This window comes from Rhagoletis zephyria, unplaced genomic scaffold (genome assembly GCF_001687245.7).
Source record: "Rhagoletis zephyria isolate East Lansing unplaced genomic scaffold, Rhagoletis_zephyria_1.1 Rzeph_scaffold_02705, whole genome shotgun sequence".
Lineage (NCBI taxonomy): Eukaryota > Metazoa > Arthropoda > Insecta > Diptera > Tephritidae > Rhagoletis > Rhagoletis zephyria.
Window position 1 is genome coordinate 7,685 of NW_016159789.1, and position 11,490 is coordinate 19,174.

At 35.7% G+C, this 11,490-nt stretch overlaps 2 protein-coding genes across 3 annotated transcripts in view; one reads left to right on the forward strand and one right to left on the reverse strand.

The window, feature by feature from the left end:
* Nucleotides 1–1,552: 1,552 nt before the first annotated feature.
* LOC108367503 (uncharacterized) lies at nucleotides 1,553–2,191 on the forward strand (the record flags this gene model as incomplete). The annotated part of the gene is made up of 1 exon (XM_017622122.1): nucleotides 1,553–2,191. A coding segment is annotated over one exon (639 nt), but the record flags the coding sequence as incomplete, so codon positions are not given.
* Nucleotides 2,192–4,369: 2,178 nt separating this feature from the next.
* ocm (over compensating males) overlaps nucleotides 4,370–11,490 on the reverse strand; it is a 50,622-nt gene continuing 43,501 nt past the window's right edge. For both annotated transcript variants that reach the window (XM_017622121.1, XM_017622120.1), the window contains exons 7-9: nucleotides 5,229–7,504; nucleotides 5,012–5,132; nucleotides 4,370–4,937 (exon numbers count right to left, since the gene is read on the reverse strand). In XM_017622121.1, coding sequence (XP_017477610.1) covers nucleotides 4,773–4,937; nucleotides 5,012–5,132; nucleotides 5,229–7,504 — 2,562 coding nt within the window. In that variant the 3' untranslated portion in view covers nucleotides 4,370–4,772. The remainder of the gene's footprint in view (nucleotides 4,938–5,011; nucleotides 5,133–5,228; nucleotides 7,505–11,490) is intronic.

An 11,490-nucleotide genomic window follows, 5' to 3' on the forward strand; every position in this document is an offset into this window, starting at 1 on the left:
TGCATGAGGTTCTTCGGGGGCTAGACTTTTGTTTCCCTTAACTCGACGATGTTCTAATCGCATCCGAATCTCCAGAGCAGCATTTAATTGATCTTGAGCAATTATTTAATCGCTTACAGACATATTTTCTAACTGTTAATGTTTCGAAATGTCATTTTGGACAAGACAAAGTAATATTTCTTCAACCAATTCCTGAGAAAGTCGATGCAATCTTAAACTTCTCGCAACCGAAAACTGTTAAGGAGATGCGACGTTTTACTACGATGTTAAATTTTTACCGAAGAGTTTTACCGAACGCGGCGGAGATGCAAATCCCTCTTCTTATTTATCAGAAAGGTATTAAGAAGAACGACATATCTCTAATCGAATGGGCACCTGAAGCTCAATCTGCATTCCAAAAATGTAAGAACGAATTGTCCCGATGTACACTGTTGGCTCATCCTAATGAATTGGGGCCGATATCCGTTATGGTCGATGCGTCCGATTTAGCAATTGGTGGGGTTCTTCAACAAAAAGTTGGTGAAGTTTGGAAACCACTTGGATTCTATTCTTTGAAGCTGAATGATACTCAAAAACGCTATAGTACTTATGATAAAGAACTACTTGCGGTATATCTTACGGTGAAGCATTTTCGATACATGCTAGAAGGTCGAAATTTTATAATCTACACGGATCATAAGCCTCTTACTTTCGCTTTTAAACAAAAACCTGAAAAGGCTTCGCCTCGTCAATTACGTCAACTTGACTTTCTGTCACAGTTTTCCACGGATATACGTCATATTAAAGGGAATAAAAACGTTACGGCAGATACTCTCTCGGATCTCAACTATAGATTTGCCAAACCTCATCGATTAAGAAGAATTGGCAAAAGCGCAAGGAGATGCAGAATTAATTAAAAGCTTTAATAAAAAATCCAAGTTCTTCATCTTTAATTCTTAGATCTTTAACAATTCCATCGACATCGAGACCCATATTTTGTGACATTTCCACATCAACTGCAAGACCCTTTATTCCAAATTATTTTCGCGGAGAAATTTTTAAGAATGTACACAATATGTCTCATCCAGGAGCAAATTCAACAACTCGAATGATTTTACAACGTTTCGTATGGCCAAATTTAAAAAGGGACATTAAAATATGGTCTAAAGCTTGTTCAAAAATTTATCGACACAATCACGNCGAATGATTTTACAACGTTTCGTATGGCCAAATTTAAAAAGGGACATTAAAATATGGTCTAAAGCTTGTAGCATTTGTCAACGTTCAAAAATTTATCGACACAATCACAGCGCTGTAGGTAGCTATGATTCTCCAAGTTCACGCTTCTCGCACATTAACATTGATCTAGTCGGACCATTGCCTTCCTCGCGTGGGTATTCGTATATTTTAACTTGTATTGATCGATTCACCCGCTGGCCAGAATCGTTTCCTATAGTAGACGCAAGTGCACGCTCAGTAGCGGCCGCTTTATTTCACGGATGGATATTCTTCCAGGATTACAACGGATCAGGGTCGTCAATTTGAGTCAAATTTATTTAAAGAACTTGCACAGCTTCTTGGATCTCAACGAATACGCACTACGCCATATCATCCTTGTGCCAATGGCATGATTGAACGGTGGCATCGTTCGCTGAAGACTGCTTTGATGTGTCACAATACTAATAGCTGGATGGAAGTGTTACCAATTGTGCTGCTTGGTCTTCGATCAAGTTTACGTGAGGATGTAAACGCTAGTCCTGCTGAACTTGTTTATGGAACTTCTTTAAAGCTTCCTTGTGATTTTTTTAATAACACTAGTGATTTGTCTCCTTCAGATGACTTTGTCAAGCAACTGAAATCTTCAATGAACTCGTTGCGTCCAATTGAAGTTAAACATAAATCAAATCGTTCTGTTTTCGTCCACAAAGATCTTGCTTCATGCACTCACGTATACGTGCGTCAGGATTCTATTAAAAAATCTCTTCAACCACCATATGATGGTCCTTATCTGGTTCTGAGCAGAAATGACAAAGTTTTCAACATCAAAATAAATGATTCCACCAAATCAATATCAATCGATCGACTCAAGCCAGCATTTATGTTCAACACTGATATTTGTGAAGACCCTCGTTCAGTTCCTGTTACAGTATACCCCAATTTTGGAAGTCGCATTCCACGTCATGTACGCTTTAGATCGAGACTTCAACATTAGCAAAGTCTCTGGAGGGGGAAGTATGTAGGACATTACTTGTTAAGAAATTTATTTCTTTATTTAAATTTTTATAAAATCTTTTCTGTGGATTCTTTTTGTAGTCAAATGAAAAAATGAAAAAAAAATTAATTGAAAAATAAAATTTGTAATAAGAACTTTAAATATATTTCGTGTTCGCATTTCTTATTACAAACTTTTCTCTCATAGTTTAAACCATGATAAAAACATAACAAGGTAAAACCATTGAGAGGCAGTCTGACGTTTGCCAACAATATAATTTTAAAATCAAAACTCAAACTCACACACACATTCTCATTTTCAATCTCAAACAACAACAATTGTGAACAATTTAATTTTTTTATTTTCAATTTTATATGATTTTAAAATGTTGGCAAACGTCAGAAAAAAATCATGGCCGACGAAATGAGAGAAATTTACCTTGTAATGTTTTTATCATGGCTTAAACTGCTGGCAAATGTAAATAAAGATTAAATATTAAAAACTAATTAATACAACTAAAGTAAAATCTGTGGAAAATTAACAATAAAATACTTTTGTCGCAAAATCCATAAAGGACCCTTTTATTTCTAAAAAAAACCGGGGTAACAGTTATTCGTCGTCATGATGTACCCTCGACAAAAAACAAATCAAAAAAATCAACTGCAATTTTTAGTGACTAGAAATTTACACTTTATTAAACTAAAATTAAACGGGCTACGAAATTTGCATATTCGAAGATTTTCTAAAAATTCTGAATAAGTTTCAAATTTTTATGAAATTTCTGTGGTTTCTGTTATAGATCTAACTATCAGTATTGCCGAAAGCAAGTCGTTTTTCGAGAGTCAAATCGTATTGAAAATTTCACGTCATTGCCTAAAATTTCCACTCGACCAGTGTATTAATACGGAAAAAACTTGGCAGCACTGCATATTTTTCGACGATTTTCATCGTTTACTTATTTCATTTATTTATTTATTTTATATTAAAGTTCTTAAAAATAAATAAATAAAAATAAGTGGCATATAAATATCATTTTGAATTTTGTTGCAAATGATATGTCCGGTGCCGTAGGTGATACAACCGTAATAAATACGTAAATAAAATACTCGACAGCATCTCGAAAAATTCTTTTTTGGTTTTCGCTAAATAGAATCGGGTAGAAATTGGACTTAGCTTTTCACTTTGTCACTCTGTCTATAAGGAATAAAGGCGGATCTCCATAGCATGCGTATACGTACATATACGTGCGTGTGACAGAAAAATTGAATACACAAATTTTTATGGCAGCACCTACATAACAACATGGATATAGTGCAGCGAATTAAAATACAGCGGCCCCGCTGGCTTGGCCATGTCGTTCGAATGGACACCGACGCTCCAGCTCTGAAAGTATTCAACTCCACTGCGATGGAAAGACCAGGTGGAGAAGGACTTGGCTTCACTTGACATTTCCAATTGGCGTCAGTTGGCACAAAAGAGAAACGACTGTCGTGCTTTGTTGAACTCTACCAAAATTGCTTGGGCGGTTACAGCGCCAAATACGAAGAACCTACAAAGCAACGCATGAAAATGTAAGAAAGTTGTATGCATTTTGAATTCAAAGCGTAAATGTCCAACGCACGCATACGGATACGCATGCTATGGAAGTCCGCCTTAACAGTTAAAGTTGGACGGTCGACTTACTTTCAACACATCATTGACTCGGACTTAATCCGGATCAACTGCAATTAATTCCTGAGCTGATCCGGATCAACGCTGCCGTCTGTTTATGCGTTAAGAATTCCCTTCAAGATTAACTGTTATCGATGATAATAATGTTAACCTAAGAGTAAATCAAGTACGTAGTAGAATATTTAAGTGCATTTCCATTACACTTTATTTACTTTTCTTTCTTACACTTTGCTTTTCTTACACTTTGCCACTGCACTTCATTTTGCTTTGTAATGTCTCAATAATTGCTTAAAACCACGCAGAAATATAACCGCACAAATATTAAAATTGTTATTTAGTTTTTCTCGTATGCTCACAACCAACAATTGCACCAAGATGACGTCACGCACACAGCTGATTCAATCGTGCCTAGGCTACTAAGGTCGCCAATCAATCAAATTAAAATCAAAATGCTTTACATTGCATAAAAAAAGATAATTTAAGTTGAATTAAATGTTACTTTTATTTTACAGATAATTTTTATAACTCGTGTTTTATTTGCTACGCTTCCTTTTTTGCTTATACACCCATGTCGGCAAACTCATATGCAGGTAAATAAGCAAACAAATATCTGCTTAAACGGCATATACGCATGGATCAATGCTTCTCATACAAATTATTACAAAAGAATAACTAACAAAGCACTGTGCCTTAAAATTTAGTAAGTTTAACAAACCTTAACAGTACAAGGCGACTACAACTATTTCGGAATATACAACACATAACCTAGGATTTATAATAATAAGTTAAAAGGTTACATTCGATATTAACGAAAGTAGATATTCTTATTGAAGAGCCATATAAATACATATAAAATATTGGTTAACTACATATTTCGATACAAAACGAGACCTTTATTTATTTATTATATTTAGTCTTCGATTAAAATTGGTTCGGTACATTTTGTGTCCGGCGTGGAAGCAGGAACTTTCGCAACGTCCTTCAAAAAATTATAAACAGGGCTTGAAGATACACCTTTCGTTGCAGATGAATCATTTTCTGCCGCTTTTACTCGTCGCACAAGAAATTTCTCAGTCTAAAAAAATTTAAATTAGTGGGCTATTTCATTATTTACATACAGAATTGCACACTTTTTTCTTTTATACTTACAGTGCTGCCATCCCTATTAGAAGTCAACATTTTAATTGGTAGATTCAACTGATCTGATGGCACAAACTTCCACTTAACCGGAAGCTTTGATTTCATAGCAGGGCTCTGCCTCATAAGGTGCCTTTAAAAATAAAACAGAAAATGGGTTTTTTAAACCAACATTCACGTACTCTATTTTATCTAAGTACCGACATAAAAGTACGACTACTTTACTCACTGATTCAGATATGTGTTAACGCTTTCCAAGTCGGTACGATGCACAACAGTGCTTAAGCCAGGGACCTTAATAATGTAAGAATTTTTTACGCGTTTTGCCCAAAATCTGGGCGAACTATCGATTGAGCCAGAACAAAATATACCGTACTGTTCGTCTGCTTTACATGCTCCCGATTTGAATGTTGTATTGGCGTTAACCGTCGCTCTAGGCTTTGGCGTCACAATTGTAGCTGTAGCTGGACGAGATATCAAAGTTGTACTTGTGGTTGATGGGATGTTTTGCGAAACAGTGTATTGTGCTGGTACCGTTCTCGTCGTCATTACGGCACCTCCTTTCATATTAACGATGCTAGGCCCCAAAAGTGCAGAGTCGCTACGGCGTTGCGTTGCAGAATTTCCAGTGCCCATACGTTGTGGTATTGGAACTGCAGGCCTAACACTTATTAGCGGCTTAGGTGTGGACACGCTATTGGCATTTATCACTTGAGAGGTGGTTGCTGTCGTTGAGCTGATATGAGTTGAAGACGGTAACGACAGGCGAGCTCCGAAAGATGGTGCAGTAAGTGGCCTTAACGGTTGTGACGGAATTTTAAGCTGCTGAACGAATGATTGGATAAAGTTATTTGATATTGAGATCGTTGTATTTTGAGTTTTTGACATTGCATCTGTGGAATTTATTTTAGTAGTATTATTTGTGGTTATCTTCGCACTTGTTCCATACGAAAACGGAGCAAATTTCGCAATACTTTTTTTGGGCATGATATGTCGCTCTTTAGGTGGTTCTTTCACTGGAGACAATTTATGAGAAGTAACCTCGGACTTTGTTCCAGTCGGGGCTGTTTTTGATACAGAAGACGTGACCTTTCTAAGGGGTATAGGCTGTGATAATGCAAGCGGTACTGCTTTCGAGCTCGCAGCTTTTGTGGTGGAAGTAATTGTGGTTGTAGTTTCCGATGCTGTATTTGTTGTTAAATTAAGCGTACCATGTGTTGGTACAATGTTTGTCATAAGAGGATATGAATTTTTAGCCTCTTTAGAAGTTAACACTGCTTCCGGCTTAAAAACGATCGAGGCAACTGGCTCAAATTCACTTTCTTCAAGACTCGTTGGCGTTATTAGCGGTTTAGTAGCTACTCCAATTCTAGTTGGAGACTCGACTTTTTCAGCCATTTTCGTAATTGTTGTAGAGCCAATAGTCGATGACTTAGAGTTTTCATCCAACATAAATCGTTTCCAAGCGACCGTTGATGTGTTCGTAGAATTTTTATCATCCGTCGGTAATTGCTGCTGCTCTGTGACGGAGTGATCATTTGATGTAATGGTCGACTGAGTTGACAAACCGCTCGAATGCTCAAGCAATGCATTGCCCTGCTGCTGAGCCGTTGGTTTGGAAAATATGGTGGGATTAACATTGCAAATTGTAGCCAAAGTAGGAGACGCGGAGGAATTAGCAGTGGCAGGAGAATCTGCGGTAGCAGTAACTCTTACATCCGGAGTAAGGAACCTGACATTAGACGTTGTGCCAAATGTACCGGTTATAGCAGTGCTGTTAGTATTCGCAATGTTATGAGAGAAAACGGAGGCAGAGGAAACAGTAGTGCTAGGCTGTGTAATGGCTGTAACTTGTTTATCATGAAGCTGTGTGCTGCCAGTAACAGTTGACGCAGTTGAGGACAGACTGGAAATAAATATTGTCGTGGCGTATGGCGCTTCTTGTGGCGCCGGTGTTACACCTGTGATAACAGCGTTAGGTGGAAGACCACATAAAATAGGGGCGGGCTGTTCGTCTAGCATTGGAACTATTTGTTGTGAAGGAGCAGCGCCTGATAGCGGCACAAATTGAGTGTTCAGGGGCAATTTCATTGGTATTATTGGGATTTGCGTTGGGGGTATTACATCCCCTTCAGTGGTATTCGGTAAATTTTGAAACAGCGAGGTTGGCGCTTCGGCCGTGGTTCCATTATTTGTTATTTGCAACCGATTGGAATTAGCGCTCTTCTGAATAGTGAAGTTGGTTAGCTGACGTGCCAATGCAGGCTGATTGGACTCTGTTTGTAAGTCCGATAAAGACTTCAATGTAATATTTGGTTGCGACAGTGGCACAATTGGTGAAAATGGCACCAAAGATTCCTCTTTCTCTACAATCATGCAATCATCATCAGATTCTGAAAAATTGGACTGTTGTTTGGCTTTTGACGGATGTATCTCGCCGATTGGCTCCTCTTCAACCGGAATGACTCCTTCGGTGTTGCCAGGCAATTCCAACTCAGGATGAACCTGGAAAATTGAAGAAAGTAAAAAATTATCCAATTAGCAAGGCCTCCATTAAAGCGCTGTACGTATGTACACTAGGGTTGTCCAAAAATGCATGTAAAAAAGCAAAGCGGGAATTTTAATGTTCTCACCCCCTAGGTTTGTTCTATATCTATAAAACCTTTACCACACAGAAATCAAGAAATATTAAGAGCTCGCTCAAAGCGCTCCATGTTGTCCATGTATTTCATATGAAAAAAAAAATACTAGTTTTCGTAGAAATGGTATAGAACTCTTAAAAATCAATAATTTTCGATCGGGAAACTTCGTTTCTCTTCAGGACACTACCAATAATAATACCCAATTGGTTATTTAACAATTTTATATTATTAAAGTTTTTTTTATATGTAGGACCCTAAAAACCTTAACAGTAGAGTTCACGCGCTCTTTTTTACACCTCTGCACGCGTGGACTGCTATAATAGACCATTTTAGAATGTAAAAAAAATGTTTTTTTAGATAACATTTAAATGAAACACATAGTTAACCCATCTACTTATCTATTACGCTTGCGATATCAAACTTAAATTTTTTCATAGGAAGTAGGAATTTTAAATAAAAAATAGTTTAATTATGTAATAGGAAATATAAGAATAATTTTACTTCTTAGATCAGTGTCTTAAATTTTCTTTTAAAAGCAATATTACTTAAAAAACGATCAGTTTTCGTAACATTGAGTGCCCACCGCAGTCTTGTGATTAGATAAAAACCATTTTTTACAAGTCTTGCACCCCGTTTTTTTGGATGGACATAGAAGCTCTGGTACAATATGTAAATGAACCGACAAACAAAAATTTGGTATTATGTACATCGTGCTGTACTTCTTGAGATGCGTCCTTATTTCAAATTTTAGTTGTTAGAGAAGTGTTTCAATGGATGTACGGCGATTCAAAGTTGGTTTCAATAAATCAAGGTACTACTCATGTAAAAAGTTACCCGTTAAAATTTCTTCATGATTCACATTCATTTGGTTGATCATGAGAGCGTTGATTGCAGTAATGTTCATCAAATCGAAAAATATTTTAAGTAACCATCGGCGACAGTTTCTAAGAACCCTGATGCACCGCATATGCATAGTAACCAAATTACAGGTTCAGTACATCAATACATGCGCGGACTACTATGGTAGGCCCGCGATTTTCGCGTCAATCCACGAAAAAGTGCGTACGCGTGGAAGTCAAGCTACGGTTGCCAGACGTACTGATTTTATCAGTGCAGTACTGATTTTTCAACTCTTGTACTGATTTTATTCATTTCTTCCATCAGTACGCTAATGTCCTGATTTGTACTGAATTTTTAATTCAAACAAAATACTTTACGATTTTCCTAAGGTTTTTACATAACGTTGGAACTTCCTTAAACTGGTACTGTAAAAAGTAAGAAGAAAATAATTTTATTATAGTTGACATGTTTCCAACAATGTTTGATATGCCCAAGAAATTAATACAACAAAAATATCAAATTTTATGGGCATATCGCCGGGTCGTTACGTACCAGTTGCGATAATATGACGGAGCTTAAATTATTTAAAAAGAAGGCTGACGTTTTTGTCGAGTGTTGTTAGTTATCTCGAAAATATCTTGCAGTTTGGTAACAGCAAATTTGAATACTCGAATGGTTTTTGCCTATAACTTAAGCTGCGTTTAGATGAGACAATTTTTTGACAGGCGATAATCGTCTGCAAAAGTTGACTTGCTGTCTTCTTTGAGGCAAACAATTTTTGAATCATCATTTACACAAGCGATTTTTCTTGAGCAATGTTGAATCGCCTAGAAAAACGCCTCATGTAAGTTCAGCTTTATAATTATTTTTTTCTCAATTTACTTGTGAAAGAGTTTTGCGTACAAGACATAGAGTTAGATACTATTTTCAGCGAATTCCTAGTCTTTCGATGAGGAAATATAGATAAAGTACTTAAATGGTAAAGTGGTACAGTGTGAAAAAATATGTACCTTTGTTTTTTTCCAATACCACACTCAAACGGAGCAACTGAGAGGATCTTAACCCTTTCCGGTCAAATTCGTCCCTGATGAATATAAAAATTTTTCCTCTTAATTACAAGGTTCATGAACCTCCTAATACCAAAAGTAAAGAAAAAATATTCAAAAGTTGTTTTGGGTAGTGTAACGCAGTCTTTAGAATTAAAAAAGATTAATTTTTATATTCTTCGACTTATTTCCTTACTATATTTCTGTCACGCCTCTTTGTTTTCGCTGTCACCGGAAGAAGAAGGCTAAAATGGCTGCTTCTTCGGTACAGAGTGTTTAGTGTATCTTATATCTAAAAATGACATATAAACTTAAATAAATAATTAGTATACAAGTGGGTAGGTAACATTACAGTAGCTTTAGGGCTACCTCAAATTTGTGCAATATATTGTAGAAAAGTCCGCAAAGGAGTAAAAGCACTCAAAAAAACTCAATAAATATTTCACTAAATTTGACGGAATAAAACTTTTATTCCATTGAAAATAAACTTATTTATATACAAAATAATTGATTTTACTGCAGATATGTTGGAATGAATATTTTATATCTTTTTTAAGTACCTTTAGTTAAGATTTGCATTAAAAAATTGTAAATTTTCTACATGGGAAGAGAATTATATAAAGAAATTTTGAAAATTTTCAGATACAATTACAATATAAAATACAAATGACCCGTTTTAAAAAACCCTCCCGGTTTTTCTGCTTCAGTAGATCAAGAAATCAAAAATCTACCCTTTACTGCAACAACAGCGCTCAAGCTCTTCAGAAACCACCCTAATTGCCTGTTCAACTGCAACCATTGTGGACGTTTGTACAATATATTGTACAAGACACTTACAGCCTTTCAGTGCAAATGTACAATATATTGTAAATTTTTTTGACCACTCGGGAAAAATATTTGAAATCATGATAGTTTAATTTTAGCATTTTTATATGATGAAATACCTTTTATATTTCCATACTATGTGCATTTATTAGCGATTTTACTTGTCTTTCACGTATTTTTTGTACAGTAAATTGTCACACGTTGCGTGTCACTGGAATTTTATAAAATGGTCCATTTTTTAAATTAAATTCGGGACATTCCACAACTTCATAAAGTTTAATTTGTTTTCAAAAATATTAATAAGATTTTTAGTAGCACGCTTCCAATGTTATAAAAAATTAAATGTACACTATATTGTACAAATGCAAGAAAGGGTTAAGTATAAAGTTTGTTTCCTGGCGCAAAGAGAGAAACTGCCTTCCAATTAAAATTTTTGAAAGTGCACTTCAAATTAAAAGTAATATTAAAATGGGTTGTTGTAGCCGCTACAACAACAACAACAAAGTACAGAGAGTAAAGTGTACTGAAAAGTACTGATTTTTTTAGCATGAAAAGTCTAATACCATGTCCCCACCAAAAAGTTAACCATCTCAAATCGAACTTAACCACATCACTAACTATTGCTGTCCACACTGCGGTTTGAGGTTTATAAAACAGTACAAATGTAAAGAACAGTGTTCGGCGCAAAAATCGATTCAGGACTAAATTACTGCAAAAATCGGAGCAAAAACCAATTTTCCGTACTAGATTGAATTTTTTATTTTTGTTTCTGACATTAACTGTTTGACTAAAATATTTTCTACTCATGCAAAATAAGAACGCGAGGCAATATAAGGATAATATATTACATATTTAGGTAATTTTTAGCATTTTAAATATAGTAGAACGTATCTAACACTTAATTTTTTAAAAAGCAAACCTTTTCTACTTTATATAAATTTCATTCCTCATATATTTTTTAACAACTTAAGTAAAGTTCTGCATCCGCCAATTTGTGCAGCCATACATCAAAGAATAACGATGTTACTTTATTGACGCATTGCTATGAAAGAGTTACTTTTTAACAGTGAGATTTGGCTAACTTTCAATTTTTTAACTGAAACCGGTGGTGAACACTCAAAAAACGGCACCAAGAGGC